The 22645-nt window shown below is 43.7% G+C and overlaps 1 protein-coding gene across 1 annotated transcript in view; it reads left to right on the forward strand.

The window, feature by feature from the left end:
* The window catches only part of SERGEF (secretion regulating guanine nucleotide exchange factor), a 291127-nt gene that overhangs the window by 72385 nt on the left and 196097 nt on the right, over positions 1-22645 (forward strand). Inside the window, exon 9 of the mRNA XM_065403356.1 lies at positions 8778-8944. Within this exon, the coding sequence (XP_065259428.1) occupies positions 8778-8944 (167 nt within the window). The remainder of the gene's footprint in view (positions 1-8777; positions 8945-22645) is intronic.

Consider the following 22645-nt stretch of genomic DNA (forward strand, 5'->3'; position numbering starts at 1 on the left):
GGAACTCATGTTCAGCTGATTATCCACAACAACTCCCAAGTCTTTTTCAGATTCACTGCTTCACAGGATTGAATCCCCCATTATGTTAATATGGCCTGCATTCTTTGTTCCCAGATGTAGACGTTTACACTGAGTCATATTAAAACACATATTGTTTGCTTGTGCCCAGTTTACCATGTGATCCAGATTGCCCTGAATTAGTGACCTGTCCTCTTCATTATTTACCACTCCCCAAATTTTTGTGTCATCTGCAAACTTTATCAGTGATGACTTTGTGTTTTTCCAGGTCATTGATAAAAATGTTAAATAGTGCAGGGCCAAGAACCGATGCCTGTCAGACCCCGCTGGAAACACACCCAATCGATGACGATTCCCCATTTACAATTACATATTGAGACCTTTCAGTTAGCCAGTTTTTAATCCATTAATGTGTGCCATGTTAATTGTTTCTGTCATTCTAGTTTTTTAATCAAAATGTGTAGTACCAAGTCAAATGCCTTACAGAAATCTAAGTATATTATATTAACACTATTGACTTTATCAACCCAACTTGTAATGTCATAGAAATAATTTGACAGGATCTATTTTCCATAAAATCATGTTGATTTGCATTAATTCCGTTACCTTCCTTTAATTCTTTCTTTATTATGAGTCCCATATCAGCTGCTCCATTATCTTGCCCGGGATCAATGTCAGGCTGACAGGCCTAAAATTACCCAGGTCATCCTGTTTACCCTTTCTAAAAATTGACACAACATAAACTTTCTTCCAGTCGTCTGGAACTTACCCAGTGCTTCTAGACTTATTGACAATCAACATTAATGGTCCAGAGAGCTCCTCAGCCAGCTCTTTTAAAACTTTTGGATGCAAGTTATCTGGACCTGCTGATTTAAAATATGTCTAACTTTAGTAGCTTCTGTTTAACATCCTCTAGAGATACTAGTGCAGGGTCGGTAACCTTCGGCACGTGGCCCATCAGGGTAATCCGCTGGCGGGCTGCAAGACATTCTGTTTACGTTGACTGTTCGCAGGATAATTCTGCCATTTCTACCTAGTAATGGACCAATACCATTGTCAGGATTTTGTTTATTTCCAATCTTTTAAAAAAAAAAACCTCCTTCTTATTGTCCTTAACTCTGCTGGCCATAGATTTTTCCTTGGGTCCCTTTGTTTCCCTTATCAATTTTATACCGTTGCAAACTTCTGAGTTATATACATTCATTCCTTTCTTCCATTTGCTATATATTGTTATTTTTATTTTTTATAGCTGCCGTCATTTCCCCTCTAAACCAGCACAGCCTTCTTTCTTGATTGTGGCTTTTTGTGTGTCTAGTAAGGTGTTCTTAAATATAGTTAAGAGGGATGTCAAGATAGGTGACTGTAATGTAATCATGATGTAATTTTAAAATAGTGACAACTATAACTTCAGACAAAAATAAATCTGAAGTGATGTGGAAGAAACAAATCAACATATTTACTAAAATTCTTATCTGTTCTTTAAAAATGGGTCAGTTTCAATGTCAAATGTACAAGACCAAAATCTCTTCAGCCATATGGACTGTTCAGGTACAACTATGACTATTTATAGTTGTACTGGAACAGTCCATATGGCTGAATAAATTGATTAGGAAATGGCTAAGAAAGAAAAATAACATACTTTACATTCCTGGCAGCATAATAAGTAAGCATAGTGAAGTGTACAATGTCAGACAGAAATGTAGAAGTATTATAAGCAATATCATTAGACATGCTCAATGCCATAGACTTTGGGAGTTGGATTTCCGTTTTCTTTCATGGTGGCAGTGTATTTGAAGGAAGATATAAAGTAAATCTAGAGGAGCTTTCATGAGGTTGAACTGCAGATTTAAAAGTGAGGTCCCAACATGTTTAAGTCAATCCCTGTTCAGCAAAGCACTTAAGGGATTTTCTGATTATGAACTGTTGTATCGGGGGCTATCAGCTTTAAGAATAGGAGAAAATCAACTAATTCCATGTGACTGAGATAAAGGAAGGCAGATTTCTACTGATACATAAAACACTATGAATAATGTAATATTAATTTCAACATGGACCAGATAAAAGCATACATGAAAATGGTAAAAAACAAGTTATCTGGACTGTTGGTTTGGATATTAGTTTCACTTAAAACATGACACCCTAAAGTTACACAATTAAGCCCATTGTTTCTGACTTGGGATTCAGTCCTGCAAGCTGATGAGCAGTCTGTCCTGATCCACTGCAGCATGTGCTTAACTTTAAGCACATGTATGATTCTACTGATGTCAGTGGAACTACTCACATGTTCATAGTTAAGCATGAGCTTAAGTGCTTTCATGGATTGGGGTCAGAGTGCTAAGCACCTTGCAGGATCAAGCTCTTACTAAACACTGTCAGTGTTTGGATAGAGGTGGAAAGGACTTCCAGCATGGTGTTCTGTGTCCCGTCCCACAAATTTCCGGATTGTCTTCTATGTGCTAAGTCTTTTTATCTTGTCTGTTCTTGAACATCAAGTTCTGATGCCTTAGCAACCCACCTTGTTAAATGTACTCCATTGTCTAATTGACTCACTGCTAGAAGTGTTTTCTTAACTTGTAATTAAAAATTGTCCTTTTCTAATTTTAGATCAATATTCCTTGTTATGTCACCTTTAATTCTAAAGTAATTCATCCCTCAGCCTCTTATTCTATGTGACTAATATAATATGTATTTTTAGGCCATTATTAAATACCCTCTATGTTATAGGTGACAGAATAGCAATGCCTCTTGTTAAGAGTGCCTAACACTTTCCATCATAACCCAATGCTTATAACTTTGACAGACTTTAACCTTTCGGGCTGGAATTTTCCATGCTTTGTGTCTGACTCAGGTTGAATTTTTTTTGTTGCTATGAAATGTTGATCAATATTCTACAGAGAACATACTGTATATAGTAATCTAATGCAGTTCACATGGTAGCAACATTCTGCAGTAAAATTGTCAACCAATGGGGGGGTTGTGACTGTGGGAGACAGAATGTTTTTAGGCTCTGAAGCGGGATTATGGAACTCATTCCCATAAAAGGTAAGTAGTAGGCATCCTTCAGTCTTGAGAGACCATGGATATCTGCCCCTGAGAAGTAAAGAATTTACTCGGTTGGTTTTATGACAGCTGTGGCTGAAGAGCCCCACTTGAGAGAGACAATCTCTGCCGCATCTGTCACATTTAAAGATGATGTTTCGACTCTTTGGGCTCTGCCTTCTGCAAGCTCTTTTCTCCTCTGCTAAGCTGGGCGGCTTCCTCTCGTAACTCCGGAGACCTTTGCTAAGCTCTTGTCTCCAAAGGCTGCGGTCTTGAGTATGACCTTCCCAGTTGTCCACATCCATGTCCATTTCTTTGAGGTCTCGCTTGCACACATCCTTGAAACACAATTTTGGGTGTCCTTTGGGTCTTTTCCCAGATGCCAATTCACCATAGAGGATGTCCTTTGGGATGTGCCCCAGCATTCATTCAGCACACATGCCCAAGCCAGCGGAGGCATCTCTGTTTGAGGAGTGTTTGCATGCTGGGTATGCTGGGCCGCTTGAGCACCTCAGTGTTGGTGACTGTCCCTCCAGGAGATGCCAAAGATTCGATGAAGGCAATGCATATGGAAGCTGTTGAGCCTCTTTTCCTGATGAGAGTATCAGGTCCATGTCTCGTTCCCATACAAAAGCGTGCTGATAACACACGCACAATACACACAGATCTTTGTGTGTTCTGTCAGTTTGTTGTTTTGCCATCTCCTCTTGCTCAGTCTAGACATTGTTGTGGTGGCTTTTCCAGTGCGGATGTTGAATTCCATTTCAAGTGAAAGGTTGGCTGCGTTCACCACTTCAAGTTCATAGTTGTTGTTCTTGATGGAAGGTACTTCCTCAACATTATGTTAATCTTTTTTAGGCTTTTGGAAAACTGTCTATAAGGTTTTGGAGATGAGCTTCTGTGTGGGTTGTCACTGCTGCGTCATCAGCAAAAAGGAGGTGTTGAATAAGGGCCTCCTGAGTCTTGGTTTTAGATCTGAGTCTTGCAAGACTGAATAGCTTTCCATCAGATCTTGTGTGCAAGTAGGTTCCCTCAGTTGAGAAACCAAAAGCTAGTTTCAGTAGCCAGGAGAAGATGACCCTAAACAGAGTTGGGGCAAGTACACAGCCTTGCTTAACTCCGCTACGAATCTAGAAAGCTTCAGAGACTGAGCCGTTGTATTGAACTGTGCCATACATATTTTCATGGAAGGATCGAATCGTGCTTAAGAGCTTGGGGGGAGGGGAGAGACATCAAAGCACAAATAGTCTGCTTCTACTGACAAGATCAAAAGCCTTTGTGAGGTTGATGAAGGCTATGTAGAAGGGCTTTTTTTGTTCTCTGCATTTCTCTTGCAGTTTTCTCAGTGAGAAGATCATGTAGATAGTAGGCCTTTCAGCTCTGAAGCCATATTGTGATTCAGAATAGATTCTGTCTGCAAGGGTCTGAAGTCTGTTCAGGACAACTCGGGCAAAGGCTTTCCCCATAATACTAAGAAGGGAAATGCCATGATAGTTGTTACAGTCGGTCCTGTCACCCTTGTTTTTATAGAGAGTGATGATGTTGGCGTCTCTCATTTCTTGTGGTATTTCACCTTTTTTCCAGCACAGGCAGAGCAACTCATGTAGATGTTGCAGTAGAATAGATTTTCCGCATTTTATGACCTCTGACAATATGCAGTCTTTTCTGGGGGCCTTTTCACTGGGGAGGCCATCTGTGGCAAGGCTAAGCTCCTCAACAGTTGGTTCATCGTTGAGTTGGTTCATAATAGGCAAGCTTTTGATGGCGTTGATGGCTGCATCTGTAACAATATTTTCACGAGAGTAAAGCTCAGAGTAGTGTTCTACCCAGCGATACATCTGCTTGGTATAGTCGTTGATTGTTTCCCCTGTTGTTGATTTCAATGGAGCTGTCTTCTTTGAAGTTGGACCCAAGGCTTTCTTGATCCCATCATGCATGTTTCTGAGATTGCCTGCATCAGCTGCTACTTGGTTGCTTTTGCATAAGTGCAGCCAATAGTAAATGGTGCAGCGTCGAACAGTTTGTTGTACCTTGGTTCTTGCCATTCTCAGCGCTTGTAAGGTTTTTTCATTTGGGTCTCTCTTGTAGTTGATTTGGGCTGTGCGTTTGGCTTCCAAGACTGGTGTCAACACATTGGGATATGTGCCAAGCCAGTCATTGGTCTTGTTTTCCTTCTTCCCAAAGAGAGACAGACAGCTGTATCGTAGATTGTGTTCTTCAGTTGCTCCCACTTCAGCTGGGCGCTTGTGGCACAATCACTGGAGTCAAGGGCTTGTTGTAGTATGTTCTTGTACTGCTGTGACTTTTCTTAATCCGCAATGGCACTGATGTTGGTACAAGGGCATCCTTTTACTTTAGATCTATGTATTTTCTTTGGTTTAAGTCTGACCTTACTGCATAGCAGAGAGTGGTCTGTGTCGCAATCAGCACTTTGATAACTGTGGTAATGAGGACAGTGTTAAGGTTGGTACGCCTTGTGATGATAAGATCCAGTTGGTGCCAGTGGCCAGATCTGGGATGTTTCCAAGATGCTCTGAAGCGGGGCTATGGAACTCATTCCCATAAAAGATAAGACTGACATAGAATTAACCACTTTCAGAACTAAGATGAAGAGAATTGGGTGCCTAACTGACTTTTGTGCCTTTGAAAATCTTCCTGTAAATGCAGAACTAATTTGGTTGACTTAGTTTTCCTCTAATAAGTTCTGCACACACGCACACAAATAACCCCCTGTAAACTAATCAAGCTGTTTCCCCTACAGGTGGGAATGAAAGAGAGAAGGAATTGTTGTTGTTCCAATTTGTATTTTTAAATACTCTGTCATGCTTAGATATTATGGTGACGAGGGTCATATAAATAAGGCTAAAATTTTGTCATGGTTATTTTTAGTAAAAGTCACAGACAGGTCACTGGCAATAAACAAAAATTCATGGAAGCCCATGACCTGCCCCTAACTTTTACTAAAATTAAGTGTGACAAAGTGGTGAAGAAGGGGGGTCCAGCACTCACTGCTGCTGCAGCTCTGGGGTCCCCCTGCTGCTGGCCAGGGCAGCTGAGAGTGCTGGGGTCCTCCCTGCTGCCCATGGTGGCTGGGAACTGCGGGACCCACCCGTCACTTGCTGGAACTGAAGCAGAAAATGTCATGGAGGTCTCTGGAAGTCACGGATTCCACGACCTCTGTCACATAATCTTAGCCTCACATAAAAGTAACCTGATGTTTAGACAGAGCTAGTCCTACTTTCCCTGCTTTGTAAAGCACAGTGAGATCTGTGGATAAAAAGCACTTTCTAAGAACTAAATATTGTTGTTGTTCTTCCTCTCTATGGCCAACATTCCTGCAAACACATCTGTGCTTAAGTCTCGTTGACGCTACTCGCAGTAGCAGAGTTTAAGCAGGTGTGTGTTTGTAGAATCAGGGCATTTGCGACCAATCCTGCAGGTGATAGCATATGGGTGAAAGGCTCTGCCCTTGCTTAGCCCCATTACAGTGAATGGGACTCTGCATGGGGGACAGTAGTCCACCTGTGTACTGTCAATTGTAGGATCAGAGCCTAAATCCAGGTCTATACTTAAAGTTTTTACCAGTATAATAATGGTTTGGGATTTTTTTTTTTAATGAGATTTTTATATCGGCAAAAGCCCTATTGTAGACGCAGTTGTACAAAAAGTTCTTTTGCTGGTGTAGCTGATTTTGTTTGGGGGAACAGGTATAAGCTGTACCTGCAAAAGCCGGTATAACCTGTGTCTTCACTAGGAGGGTTTGCCCATATAGATCTGCTGGTATACCTAGACCAGCAAAACTTTTCTAGTGTAGACTAGCCCTCAGTATCAGATTGTTTATTAGGATATACCATATGTTTAAAAATATACTTGCTAAAAATGTTTCAGGTATGTATCAAAGCAGCCGTACAGTAGGGATTCTCTTTGTCTTACCAACAGCCTTTACATTTTTTCCTAGAATGATCTAATATGATCTGGACTGTTAACTTTCTTGCATCCTTCAGTCTATTTAGGAAAAGGCAAACAGGTTTCAGTCATGACAAGCATGCTTACTATAAACCCACTGTGATTGGTTGTCACCCCTGGTGTGCAGTCTGGGAGCAGTGGGAACTGCTGTGCCCCTTAATCCACCAGCTTTGCTGGTCTAACTCACATTGCTTTGTTGGTGATTCTAGCCAGCCTCTCCAGGCCCTGTTATCACCCAACATGATAGCTGGTGGCGCCACACACCCACACTGCGCTACCTGAGTGCTTTACCTAAGCTACTCAAAAGACAGGCAGGAGGCAACAGCCAATTTCCCAGCTCCTCCAACTTGTACCCTTGCTGGAGTATAAACCTAAACTTATACCGTCTTGCACTGCATAGGGATCTGTACTGTGTTAGGTCATTAACACAGGGGAGGGTTAGCTGGGGGGAGGGATATCTTAGTGGTTTGAGCATTGGCCTGCTAAACCCAGAGTTGTGAGTTCAATCCTTGAGGGGGCCTCTTCCACAAATACAAGTTAACCTAACATTTAGGTCACAGAAGTGATGGCACCTGTACCAAGGTTTAGATCAAATATGTACAGGGTATTATGCTAAAATGTACACCAAGGGAACAGTTAACTTGAATACAGGGTCAAATCAGTGACAGCTCAATCCAACACTGATCTTTGTCTCAGATACAGACTTTCCAAGGGCAAGTTTCTTTTGAAAGAAGGCTTAATTCCCTAGCATGAAGTGTATAAATTTGCCCAGGCAAACATATACTAGTGAAAATTCATGCAGAAAATTCATACAGCTGGGGCATAATCAGTACTTGGTCCTGCTAGTGAAGGCAGGGGGCTGGACTCGATGACCTTTTGGGGTCCCTTCCAGTTCTATGAGATATGTATATCTCCATATATTATTATTATTATTATTATAAAGTTCACCTTCCTCTTGATGTGGGAAAGATATACAACAGCCTTTGCTCACAGAGCTGAGATTTTCCCCAGACACTTCACTTAAAGGCACACTGGTCCTGCTAGCCCAGAATCTTGTCTTCCAGCAGTGGCCAATGCCAGGTGCTTCGGAGGGAATGAACAGAACAGGCAATCATTGGGTGATCCATCCCCTGTTGTCCACTCTCAGCTTCAGGCAATCAGAGGCTAGGGACACCCAGAGCATGTTGTGGCACCATTCCCCCTGAGAAACCATTATTCTGCAGCTAACAAAAGTTTGTGGCAGAAGGTATCTTCTCCGAAGAATACATAAACCTTATGTTAAATACAGGGACACAGGATGTCTCCGTGGCAAATACTGGGATGGAAGGAAAATCTCTTGGAATTTAATGTTAGCTATTTTATGTGTGTGTCTCTTAAAACAAAACAAAAAGGTTTCTTTTGTAAAACAAATACGTATAAAAATTCTATACAGCACATCTATAGGATGCAGATTTACTGAGATAATTGCATGTACAATCCATGCCTCGTCAGACATGGCATTTCTGTTTGAAAACTAAATGCTGAAGTTTGGGTAAATTGCAATGAGTTTCTCAGCTAAATTTTAATACCTTTTCTCCCCTCATGCTCCAAAGAGTAAGTAGATTCCTCACTTTTTCACTGTTGTGTTCTCTGAGCTTTTAGGTAGGGTGCAGTAAACAGTACATAGAGTCGGCTGTTCTAGTTTTGAAATTAGCGTTCCAAACATTGTCTGGCTGTAATGGAGAAATAACCCAGAACTATGTATTTGTATTTAGAAACTGGCAAGGTCTTCACGTGGGGTAGAGCAGACTATGGGCAACTCGGAAGGAGTGCGGTGGTTCACGATGGACAAAGACAGGAGGTGCAGAGATCATCTGAACAGCATTTGGAGCAGTTGTCTAATGTGCCAGTTTCAGTGCCTTGCCTCGCTGGAGCATCTCAGGTAAGGGAAAAATGTGTCCTTTTTTTCAGCTTTAGAATTTCCCCTCTTTGCACAAGTCAAGATGCTCAGAATGATCTCCTGAAAAAACTTTCTTCAAAATGAAGCAAAAACAGCCCTTCCCTCCCACTCAAGTACTCCAAATTTAATTTGATTCAATTATTTGTAATTCTTAAATAATCATTGTGTTCTGAAGCAAGTTTGTTCTTGGTAGAAGCAGTGAGTGAGGGATTGGAGTTTTCATTAGCAAAAAGATTGCTTTAGATTTGGTATCTTCTTTAGATGTCAAATTTGAAGAGGAAGTAGTTGCCGCTGTAATACTGTGTAACAGATTAGGTATGTTGCTTTCTTCTGAAGAAATCTGAATATGCTACAGTTTAACCTATGATCTTCCCGCACTTCACACTGTGTTGCTCATATTGAGTTTCACTCTTAAGGCAGTAGTGTTTTTAGTTTTGAAATGAGAAACAACCTTCCTTTAATGGGCAGCTGAATCCAGAAGGGACAAATAAATTAGTATAACTGGAAAAAATGAAGTTACACAGTATGACAAGTAGACTGTCATTTGAATGGAATTGAAGATCTCTAAGCACATGATTTATAGTCCCTTGACATCATTGGAAAGACTCCCATTGACTTTAGTGGGCTTTAGATCAGGCCCTAAATGATAAAGAATTTCTCAGAGGTTGGACATCAATACCATCAACGAGGACTTTTGAAAAGAGTAGTAGACTTATTTTTGATTAAACTGAATAGTCAAACTTACAGGAGTCAGAGTTAAACTGTTAACAAAGAAAGAGCTTGGAAAATTTGACACTGTTTAAGGAGTACGTTGGTGCTGCAGCCACTGAAATAGAAAGATTAGGTGGAAAACTAGCCTTCTATACTAAATCTTGAAATTCCTGGAAATGATTAGGTCCCGTAGAACAAAAGCTGGAGCTATTGTTAAACATGAAAATCTTGGTAATAGCCAATATCTTCAGTAGCATTACCATTTTAGAATAATGAGAGTTTTTCCAGTAATGACTGTCACAGTCCCCAGAGTAACTGCACCCCTTCGTGATCTTCTTGGGTAACTACACTTAGGGCTCTATCCTCTAGCTATCCCTTTTCTTAGGGTGGGATCCTGCTATCCGCTCCCTACAGACCAGGGAGTTAGACTGCAGACTCCTGTGATTCACTGTGATTACCTCAGCAGGTCTGACTTTAGTTCAGTACCTGTAGTCCTATTTTTTCAGGGGCAATGATACGGTTAACCAGTGACCGCCTGCTTTTATAAAACAAAGTACTATTCAGAACAAAAGCATTACCAATGAATCATACCTTAAAAACAATAAAAAGCTTATATGCAGCTCTTGGCTTACCAGACAGTCATCCGTCTTCTTCATAGAGACCCCGATAAGGTCAGAATACTTCAGGCCCTTTTCACAGGGTATGTCTCTCTCGGTCAGAGTTTTATGTCAGTTCTTGAATCGTGTATGAGTGACCCTCCTCTCCAGATCAAAGCTGCTTCTTCATACAGTTTGACATTTTTAGCCAGATCGAACCAGTATATATTATTGCCTCCGGCGAGTGAAACTTCCCCACACTTGTTACTGGCACTAGGAATTTGCATTCTCTCCTCCCACCCCCTGTAAGTGACTTTGGGTCCTATAGAAAATGTTTTAATTTCCTCATTTAGCCAGGAGTGCAATCACTAGCCAGTCCACAAAAATACATACATTTATAAAGTTGATATGATAGTCTTTGCATATCCCATGCGTCCATAGCATCTGTTGCATCTCACTACAGTAGTTTTCAATATTCCAGGCTACCAAAGCATGGCATTTGTCACAATGTCCATGGGAAAATATTGTACAAATAATCTAGTTAAGCACCAAATTATACCTTTCTGTAACTGCAGGTAGTGTAAAGGCTTTGAAAAATATGAAACTAGCAATTTGTCCAATAGCTCCTGTGTGCTACAATACAATACAACATATTATTATAGAGTGCTTTTCATCTCAGGATTTCAAAGCATGTCACACTCCTCCATGAAGCCTTGCAACACCCAAATGAGGTGATATCTATCATTACCCTCATTTTATGGGTAGACTGAGGCAAAAAAGTAAAGTGACTTGTGTAAGACCACACAGCAAGTATCAGGGTTCCCTCTCCACTCTGAACTCTGGGATACAGATGTGGGGACCTGCATGAAAGACCCCCCAAGCTTATATTTTACCAGCTTAGGTTAAAACTTCCCCAAGGTACAATTCCTTGTTCTTGGACGGTGTTGCTGCCACTACCAAGTGATTTACATGAAAATTCAGGAAAAGGGTCACTTGGAGTCCCTATTCCCCCAAAATATTCCCCTAAGCCCCTTTGCCCCCTTTCCTGTGGAGGCTTGAGAATAATGTGAATACCGACCAGACCCTTTGTCTCTAGGACACTGAAAATCAATCAGGTTCTTAAAGGAAGAACTTTATTTAAAGAAAAAGTAAAAGAATCACACCTGCAAAATCCAGATGGAAGATAACTTTATAGGGTAATAAAAAGATTTAAAACACAGAGGACTCCCTTCTGGACTCAACTTCACAGTTACAAAAACAGGAATAAAACTACCTTTTAGCACAGGGAAAATTCACAAGCTAAAACAAAAGATAATCTAATACAGGGGTCGGCAACGTTTGGCACGCGGCTCGCCAGGGTAAGCACCCTGGCGGGCCGGGCCAGTTTATTTACCTGCTGACACGGCGGAATAAAAGGGCTTTAGAGAATTAACATGGTACACTTTAGACTTTAGGTTTGAGGTGGGGGGGATGCTATGAGATAGTTAACAGCTCCCAGGTGCTCTTGGACCATAAATGGCCCTTCCCACAATGTTTCCATCTTATGGGCCTGGAGCACCTTCAAGACCATGACCTGGTCCCTTACTTTGAAGGAACGCTCTCTGGCATGTTTATCATACCAGGCCTTTTCCTCTTCCTGAGCATCTTTTAGGTTTTCTCTAACAAGGACTAAAGAGTTTCGGAGGGTGTTTTGTAGGTTGTTTACAAAGTCCAGAATGTTAGTTCCTGGAGAAGGCGTAAACCCCTCCCATTGCTGCTTCACCAACTGTTTTTTCTAGACCTCACTTTCCGTCATCTTTGCTAGCCTTCCTGCGCTTAGCCTAGCCTAGCCCGAGAGCTAGAAAAAAAAAACAGCTTGTGAATTCCCTTGCTATAGCTTAACTACTCTGCCCTCAGGCAAAGAGGGGGAAAAAAAAAACCCTCCAGCTGCTCTCAGCTAAAAAAAATGGGTCCTTTAAAAAAACAAAACAAACAAACAAAAAAACCCAAACCTCCCAGTTTTCAAGCAGCCAAAAGAAAAAAAAAAGTGTCCTTTTAAAACCCTGAGGTCTGTATTTCTGGTTCAAAATGATCCCACCATTGCCACCATATCAGGGTTCCCTCTCCACTCTGAACTCTGGGGTACAGATGTGGGGATCTGCGTGAAAGACTTAAAGATTTAAAACACAGAGGACTCCCCTCTGGACTCAACTTCACAGTTACAAACATAGGAATAAAACTACCTTTTAGCACAGGGAAAATTCACAAGCTAAAACAAAAGATAATCTAATACGTTTCCTTGCCATACTTAAATTTTTTGTAAGCTTAGATGGATCATTTCAGGTAGGTTTTCAGGAGATGTTTTACCTGCCTGGTCTTTCTCTCCATCCGGAGAGGGAACAAAGAGAGCACAAACAAGAACCTCCCCTCCCAGATTTGAAAATATCTTCTTTCCTTATTGAACTCAGGTGGAGTCTGCAGTCTACCTATAAGATTTAAATCTTATTTTCAAGTGCAAATTGCAGTGTGAGCACCACACCAGACAGAGGGAAGAAGGAAGTTGCAGTAAATAGGGTGCTTGTCTGGGATTTAGAAAACTTGGGTTCAGTTCCTACTCATGAGGGCATTCTGCGCCTAAAAATTCTGCACACAATATTTTAAAAATCTGCAAAACTCTGCAAGTTTTATTTGTCAATAAATAAATGCAGAGGCTCCAGCATGGCAGTGGGGAGCACAGGCCACTGGTTGCACGAAGCTGGGAGATCACCCTGAAGCCTCCCCACCCTCCACCCCAGGGACACACACTCACTGGTGAGGCTGCACCTGACTCTGACACAGCACAAGGCCTGGGCTTGCCCCAGAAAAACACCCTGCCCCTCTGTCCAAGGCACATCAAGTGTGGGGCATGAAGGCTTAACCAGGCAGGATCCAAGCATGGAGGGGCTCAGTGTGGGGGGGATCCAGATATTGGGTGAGAGGATTCTGCGTGGGACAATCTGGGGGCAGGTAGCTCAGTGGGGGGTCTAGGTGTGGGGGTATCTGGATGCGCAGAGGCTCGTTGGGGGTGTGTGTGTTCCAGGTGCAGGGGCAATGGGACTCTGCAGGGGCTTCCAGGTGAAAGTGGCTGGGGCTCAGTGGAGGGGTCTGGATGTGGGGGTCTCAACAGGGGTGTCTGGGTGTTGGGGGAGTGGGGTTTGGTGGGGTAGGGGTCTGGGTGCAGCTAATTGGGGGTCAGTGGTGTGGGGGTCTGGATTTGGGGGCTCAGGGTGGTGCAGGGGGGTGGGGCTTGTCAGGTTGGGAGTTTGAATGCAGGGAGCTCAGTAGGGGGTGGTCTGGGTGTAGGGGTGGGGGTCCAGAGGCAGGGTGTCTGGGTGCAGGGGGCTCCAGATGCAGGGGTTGAGGTTCAATAGGGTGGAATTCGGATATGGAGGGCTAGGGGGGTTCTGGGCAAACAGGGTGAGGCTTGGCAGGGTTGTCTCGGAGGTCCAGATGCACGGGAGTTGGGCAGATAGGGGAGCAGCTCCCTCTACAATGACCCCTCCCCCTGCAGCTGAGGAGTGATGGGGGCAGGAAGCAGGGGAGGATGCTGAGCTTCCTGCCACTGGGGGAGGTTTCTGGGAGTGGGTCTGACACAACCCCAGCCACTCCTTGCAGGAGAAGGGGAAGTCCCGTCCTCTTCTGCCTTCAGCGCAGCCATGATTAGCAACTGATCCTGGCTCAGGGTAGGAGCCACTGGCTGGAGTGTCCACAGCCCTGTGGTGATTTACCTGTCTGCCAGCTGCTCCGGGTGCCTGAAACAATGTACTTGCACAGCTAGGGAGTGGTGCATGACTGCTCTTGCAGCTTTCCTTTGCTTCCCTGTCACAAAGTCATTTTTCTGCGGGGAAGCAAAGAAATCTGCGGGGGATATGAATTCTGCACATGCGTAGTGGCGCAGAATTCCCCCAGGAGTAAATTCCCTGCTCCACCATAGACTTCCTTTGTGACTTATTCTCTCTGTCCCTGAGTTCTCCATCTGTAAAATGGGGATAATAACACTGGCCTACCTCTTAGGAGTGGTGTGACAATAGATACATTAAAGATTGCAAGGTACTAAGTACCTAAATAGTTAAGATGTTTGATTGCTTGTAGTTCTTTGGGGAGGTAGGTTCTAAATGCCCAAATCAATGAAAGCGACAATACCTAGATGTACAGTAATTCAGAAACAGCTACAAACTTCACCTCTGACCCGGGGAATTGAATGGTTGTAGACATCTGCTTTTCCATTTGACTCCAACTATCCTCTTGCATGTGCTTCTGTTCAGTTCATCCTTTACTAATGTTATACTCTTAGCAGGGGTGAAAGTAACTTACAGGACTTCCCGTACTGCTGGAGTCCTGGGGGGGCGTGGCCTCATCCAGAAGAGGTGTGGCCTCTCAAGATTTAAAGGCCCTGGGGCACCGGCTGTGTCTGGGAGCCCCAGGGCCTTTAAATCAACCCGGGGCTCCCAGCTGCAGCCCAGCCGGGCTCGGGCGTGGATTTAAAGGGCCTGGAGCTCCCGCAGCTGCGGGGAGCCCCAAGCCTTGCCGGGCTGGGGCCAGGATTTAAAGGGCCCGGAGCTCCCGCCGCTGCGGGGAGCCCCGAGCCCTTTAAATCCCGGCCTCAGTCCAGCCGCCGGGGAGCCCAGAGCCCTTTAAATCCCCGCCGCGGAAACTGGTGCGGTCTGACACGGCGAACTGGCTCTTGCCGATACGCCGTACTGGACCATACCGGCTTACTTTCACCTCTGACTCTTAGGCTGGGAATTTGAGTTCAAGTTAATCAGTGCTCATCTTCATCCCCTCAGAACTGTCAGATTAATCAGCAATGGCCGACTTGTCTGCCTTTCCTGCTGTTGCCACCTCAAGGAGAGGCCTGAATTAAACATCTGCGCTTTGACGTTGCCCCTTTTCAGTGAGACTAGGGAGGTTTAGGAGAAAACATTAAGAAGAGAGCAGAGTTTAAAGGAATACAGGTGGATTGATTCAAATGCACTATTGGCAAAGAAAGGACAGACTGAAGTTAACCTTAACTCCAATGTTCAGTTTAGGAGACAGTTCTTAAAAAGAATGTAATCTTTATCCTGGGTAGAGCCAGGTGATATTGTTTTGATTAACAGAAATTTTGTTGAAAAATGCATTTTTTGAGGGGTTGGAAACAAAACTGATTCCCCCCCTCCAGAAATGTTGAAATCAACTGTTTCAACATTTCACTTAGAAAATGTTGACATTTTGTTTAAAAAATGTCATTTTGAAATGCCATTTTGAGTCGACATTCAAAACGTTTAATTAGACCTGAACAAAATTATTTGGGTTTTTCGTTTGTTGTGATAAACCAAAAAATTCCATTTCTGTTCAAAACAATCCTTTTTTGGATTTTTCAGTTCAGCCATTGAATGGAAAAAATCAATTATTCACTTATCTCTGATCCTGAGCCTATTTGTAAGCGTATATAAAATTGACTGAAATGAATTTTTGGCAAGGCTATAATCTGCTGGTTGCTTATTGACTTGAGTTAGCATCGTTTAAAAATACAAGGGGAAAATTGTGTTCAGATAATACTCAGGGCCAAACATAAATAAGTTTGCTTTTTATTGTCAGTTTAAGGCTACTGTCCTGTCCTTAATGCATTCTGTGATCCCTACTATGCAGCTTGTTGCCTCTACTCATGTGGTTGACCTACTACTTTCTCCTGCAAAGGGTGGTGATTGTTCTGTGTTGCAAATATTCATGATGCCATATCAGTCTGGACTGAAAATCTCCTTGTTTCTGAGTGAACCATATGTTGCTTTAATGTAGCTTAATTCCATTACATGTATTCACTTGGAAATATTGTTCTTAGGAAGTATAAGCAAAATCTTTTTCTTTTTTCTTCTTTCAGTGTAAACAATGGGAAACAAAAATCAATAAAAAGGACAATCTTACAGCAACATAATGACTGCCCAGCAGTTTTAAAGGGTTGTCTTTTTTCAGTGATAGCTTAAGCTTATAAAGAGTTAGTATCTATATTAGAATCATAAAGCATCATGTGTTTAAATCTACTGAATAATTATATTGCAGATAAATATATTATTTCCCTTTCTGTGCAGAATAAGTCACTGAGAAGAAATTTCAAGTTTGTGCTGAAATCAGTTGTGTGGCATTATGCATGAGGTGCTTTTGTGTTGTATGGCGTCCTTGATTGGGCCTCTTAGGAACATCTGATTCGTCTATTGCCTGATGTACATTCATATCCGCTGCTCTTGAGATGAAAGGACAAATGGAGATTAAATACAAATGGATTGAAATTTGATTAGCTTCTCTGTTTAGTGAATGTTACAAAGATCTAGTTTATCATTTCCTTCTCAAAATGCTTCTCTAGCCTGTCTGGTATTTTTGGTCTTAATAGCTACCCTTTTACTGTTTGTGATATGTTCGGCGTGTCATTCATTGCAGCGAACATTCACAGTAAGCAATAAACTGACTGAGAAGAAGTCATTATATATGACTAAATGGCTTTCACTAAATTGAAGGGAAGAAGGGATATTTTCTCTCTGGGAATAAAGAATTGCCTTCACATACAGCCACATTCTGATTGTAGCCCTAATCTCACTAAAGGAAGTTCTGCTAGTTTGCAGCTGTTCTGGGCAGTGAACACTGGAGTTTCTTAATGAAAAGAAAAATTAGAGCAATGAAGTGAAAAAATGACTTGCTGCATTACACTGTCACCATCAAATGAATGGCTGTGTGTGCTTAGTCCACCCCATCCATATCAAGCCAGTGTAATAATGGAGTATGCAGGGGGTCTACCATGCATCTCAGGGCTGGAGACTGAGAATACCCTGAGCTGGAGTAGCTGCTCCTGGGCCTGTTGTGTGGCTCCCATGACCCTGCCCCCCCCCCATGGAGCCAGTGTGGAGACCTTTCCCATGGTGTGTAGGGATTGTGCAAGCACTCCCATGTGGCTACTTCCCCTGTGCAGGGCATTAGTGGTGCAGTGTGTGTTGCACTGGCCTTCTGCGTTTGGGGTGAATTTTACTGTGCAGTTAGGTACAGCTGGCTTTGTTAATACTTTACCCTCTTTGCTGCACTAATTGATTCCTTTGTTCGTCCATAGGCCTTTGAAAGGCACTTGCTTTTATTTTTTCCCCACATCACTATATTATATAGATATATAAATAATATTGTACTTGCAAGTGATCAAGATTCTAGCTACAAAGTACACAATCTCAGCTGCTATGATAAGATCACAAATCTCCTTGGGGAACTTCGCCTCTAGACTCCTGTAAATGGAGTAAAGGGAAACCCTAATATCTTGGAATAATAATATACTTCAATAAAGACCCAGTATGAGAAAATCTACTTCAAACTACTCTTCTAGTTTATATTGTGACTTCTGATAGTAAGTCAATAAATATTTCTTAAAATCTTAATCATAGCTTTATTTATAAAATGTGTCAGCAATGGAATGAAAATGAGCACTTGGCAAGATAACATATTCATGACCTTTGAGTTACATATTACCTGCGTAGCTCTGCGACAGAGTGCTGAGAGCCAGTGGTGGACCCAGCACTCTGATCACTTAAGCCCTAGCTAGTTCCACCAGGAAAGGCCTGATGGAGGAGGAGAGAACTTTATTGCCTAAGCAGAGTGTGGGGGGAGAGGGGTTTGATGAGCTAAGGAGCTAATTATCCCACCAACTGGGGAGGCTAGTTAAAAACACAGGAAGGAAGAGCAAAGGGGAATGCTAGCAGAGCCCATAGGAAGAAAAGTCTCAGACTGGTGAGGTCTCTTTTGCTTCCTTTCCGTGGAGAAAAAGCTGAGGATTAGGAAAAGCTGTAAATAGACTTGCTGCACAGAGTTCTGACTGGGCCTTTTTTGGTGAGGGTAATAAATAAAATTCATAGAGGTGATAACCAAACAAATGACATCTTGGACTGTTTGTGAGGGATCTCAGGACAGGAGAGGAGTCTGCCCTGTTACAAGTTCATATGGGTTTATTTGTTCCATTGAATGCTGTAAAGGTTTGTAGCCATGGTCCATATATTAGAGTAAAAATCTGAAAACAGAAATAAGTTTTATTTATCTGTAAGAGAAATCCTATAGATACCAACCCTGAAATGCCAGATTTTGCTGTGTAGCATTTGAGAGCATATGTATGTTAACTCAGGCCAGGTCTACACCCAGCCGCTAGTTCGGCGGCTGGGAATCGAAGTTCTGGGTTCGATTTATCGCATCTGGTCTGGACGCGATAAATCGATCCCGGAAGCGCTCGCCGTCGACTGCGGTACTCCAGCTCGGTGAGAGGAGTACCGCGGAGTCGACGGGGAGCCTGCCTGCCGCGTGTGGACCGCGTCTGAACCGCGGTAAGTTCGAACTAAGGTATGTCGACTTCAGCTACGTTATTCACGTAGCTGAAGTTGCGTACCTTAGTTCGAATTTGGGGGTTAGTGTAGACCAGGCCTAAGTCACTAAGCTGATTTAAAAATGGAGAGTTTTATGAGGGGATATAATAATAATTTTCTACTCTTTCCAAGGGCAGTAACTTTTTAATTAGTAAAGAAAATATCTCGTTAAAAGTGTTGGTGAAAAATAAAAGCTTCTGTTAACACTAGCTCCTTGTTTCAATTCCGGGGTTTGAGCAGTGCCGTTGAATTGCTAGGTCACCGCTCATTATTATTATTTATATGACAGACACTTAGAGTGCCCCGTGTACTGGCACTGAACACAATCATAATAAAATATGATCTCTGTCCTGATGAGTTTATAATGTAAGTAGACAAGACAGACAAAGGCTAGGCGTGGAAATGGAGAAGTGAAGTGACTTGCCCAAAGTGAACTGCAAAGCCAGGAACAGAAGCCAAGGCTCCCAAGGCCCAGTCCAGTACTCTCCTCTATAACTGAAGGGGAAAGTTACCTGATGTGTGCATGCTGTAAATAGTACTGATTATCCTGATCTTAATCCTGACCCCGTTTTGGTTCCTTTGTACTGCTGTCACTGTGCAAAGTGGCCAGAAAGCTACTGGATCGCTACAGCTAGTGATTCCCCAGCATGGGGTTGACCCCAGTTGGTGGAGAGGTGGCACAGGTTGTTTCCACCCCCTTCCCTGCAGCCCCTAATGTAGGGTGCGTGGTGGGCTAATTCCTGCCGGAAGGAATCATGGCAGGAGCGCACTGCTTTCCAGCAATCCCCGGCTGGCAGACAGTCCTTTTACACCATAGCCAGCCAGGTGTGCTTTAGAGCAGCCTTGGGGATATTGGATGCAGCTGAAAGTTGGGGCACCAGAACTCCAAACTTCTTTCAGTGTTGGAAGTTTGTTCCATCTCCAAATCTTTCATACGTGGTACATTCTGGACAGTATAAAGGTTACTTCTGAGCTCCAGTACAGGTATTATTAATGCTCCTAGAAAAAGCTGCCACTATAATGACCCTTCCTTTTCACTTGAAGGAATACATTTGTTTCAGTTTATTCTTTTTATAAAAAACATGGTAGGCTTTGAGGTATTATCTATGACCCAGGTCAGGGGTGGGTGTCCATTCCTCAATTCAGTAATTCTCACTAATGTTAATAGTTCATATGCATATACAGTTGTGGTAATTTTGAATGTGTTATTAGAAAGCATATGTTTTGGAAGAACATAGAATAATTTGCCCTGTAACCTATGTGGGGGCAGATTATCCCACATCTGCCTACTGTGGTGTACTTAAAACTTTCTCTGAAGCATCTTGTTCTGGCCAGTCAAATACAGGATACTGGACTAGTTGGACTTAGGCCTGGTCTACACTAGGAGTTTATATCGAATTTAGCGCCGTTACATCGAATTAACCCCGCACCCGTCCACACCACGAAGCTATTTAGTTCGACATAGAGCTCTCTTAAATTCGACTTCTGTACTCCTCGAAAACGAGAGGAGTAGCGCTAAATTCGAAATGGCAATATCGAATTAGGCTAGGTGTGGATGGAAATCGACGGTAATAGCTCCGGGAGCTGCACCACTCTGTTGACGCTCTGGACAGCACTTCGAGCTCGGATGCTCTGACCAGCCACACAGGAAAAGCCCCGGGAAAATTTGAATTCCTTTTCCTGTCTGGCCAGTTTGAATCTCATTTTCTGTTTGGACAGCGTGGAGAGCTCAGCAGCACTGGCAACGATGCAGAGCTCTCCAGCAGAGATGGCCGTGCAATCTAATAGAAAGAGGGCCCCAGCATGGACTGATCGGGAAGTCTTGGATCTCATCGCTGTGTGGGGCGATGAGTCCGTGCTTTCAGAGCTGCACTCCAAAAGAAGGAATGCAAAGATCTACGAGAAGATCTCTAAAGCCATGGCAGAGAGAGGATACAGCCGGGATGCAACGCAGTGCCGCGTGAAAATCAAGGAGCTGAGACAAGGCTACCAAAAAACCAAAGAGGCAAACCGACGCTCCGGATCCCAGCCCCACACATCACGTTTCTACGAGGCACTGCATTCCATCCTAGGTGCGGCCGCCACCACTACCCCACCACTGACCGTGGACTCCGAGGATGGGATATTGTCCACGGCCGGTTCCTCGTCGGAAATGTTAGGTGACGGGGAAGATGAGGAAGGAGATGAGGAGGACGAGGCAGTCGACAGCGCTTGCACCGCTGATTTCCCCGACAGCCAGGAGCTCTTCATCACCCTTACCGAGATCCCCTACCAACCGTCCACAGCCGTTACCCCGGACACCGAATCAGGGGAAGGATCAAGCAGTGAGTGCTTTAAACATCTCAACATTTCATTTTAACATAACTGGAATATTTATATTGTTAAGAATGGGCTTTTCAGTCACTCATTTAAACATAGAAACTTTTATTTATAACAAAACAGGAATATTAACTATATTAGTAATTTGTTGTTCATGATTTAGTTGGCTTAGTCAACTATTTAGTCCTAACTATGTATAGAAAATCAAATAATGTCCGGATATTCATGATTAGGCCACCACAGGACGCTCCACTCTGTTGTCCCTTATGCTGCACTTAAATGAAAAGACGGTCAATGTGCCCGGGAATGGACAGAGAGTCCTCCTGGGATAGCTCGGCATAGCTCTCCTGGAGGTACCGCTCAAGCATGCGCATGAGGTTCCGCGGCAGGGCGATCTTGTTCGGTCCCCCGTGGTAACACACGTTCCCACGCCATGAGTCCATCAGGTAGTCCGGGATCATTGCACGGCACAGCATGGCGGCATACGGCCCTGGCCTCTGCATGGTCTCACGAAGCATCCTTCCCCTCTCGGTCTCCGAGATCCTCATCAGTGTAATATCACACATGACGCCCTGCTTTAAATTAGGGGGGGGAATGTTAGTATTGGGACTGCTTTACAGCCACGCGGTGGAGGCGGCAGAGGGGCAGAATACAGGGAGCTTTCCCGGGGACAGCCGCGAGGTGGTGGGACAGGGGCAGAGCTCATGCTTCCCTGATTGCTGCCAGCAGAGAGTGGCCTTGCATTCAGTGCGAAAGGAGCCCAGTGCTACTATTACATTTTTAAGCTGCAACAAGTCTACGGCTTACCATGTTTTCCTGCAACAGAAGTAGAGGTGTCCTGCAACGCTTCTCTGATCGCAACTGCAGGACCCCAGGCACTCAAGGCGAGGGCCGAAAATTCGACCTTGTCCTGAGTGCGCATGTGAAAGGTCCAGTGCATGGTGTTGTTCACAGAGAAAGACTATGTTCTTTGTTAGCAACTTCATTTATCTGTCTCAGGAATTTACTCCCTTTTTCCCATTCCCACAGACACATCTGCGACTGTCTCCCAACCCAGCCTGGCATCACACTCCCAGAGGCTAGCGCAGATTAGGAGAAGGAAGAGAAAGACGCGTGAAGACATGTTTTATGAACTTATGGAGTGCTCACGAGAGCAGGCAGCCCAGACGACACAGTGGAGGGAGAACTTGTCACAAATGCACAGAGCAGTCATGGAACGGGAGGAGAGGTGGCGCCAGGAGGACCAGCAGGCTACTCAAACCCTGCTTGGACTAATGAGGGAGCAAACGGAGACGCTCCGGCGCCTAGTGGATGTTCTGCAAGACCGGAGGCAGGAGGACAGAGCCCTGCTGCTGTCTATCTCTAACCGCCCTCCCCCGCCACCAAGTCCCACACCCCCCTCACCAAAAGTCCAAAGAAGGAGGGGCGGCAAGGGCCGTTAAAACTTTCAGTCGGCCCCTGCACACTGCTGCAGCAATGGAAGGCTCTCGTTCCAAAGTTTGAAAAGTCCTTTCCTACCCATCTCACAATAGCCCACGTCCAAGTTTCCTCCCCCCCCTTTTCATGTGCGGTTCATAATAAAACATCTGTTTCTGTTAAGTACTGTTTCCGAGAGTGTCTTTTAGAGGGGATTCTGTCTGAAGGGGGGGAAGGGGTTTGTTACTTGGACAGGACAG

The sequence above is a fragment of the Emys orbicularis genome, chromosome 4, assembly GCF_028017835.1.
Source record: "Emys orbicularis isolate rEmyOrb1 chromosome 4, rEmyOrb1.hap1, whole genome shotgun sequence".
Lineage (NCBI taxonomy): Eukaryota > Metazoa > Chordata > Testudines > Emydidae > Emys > Emys orbicularis.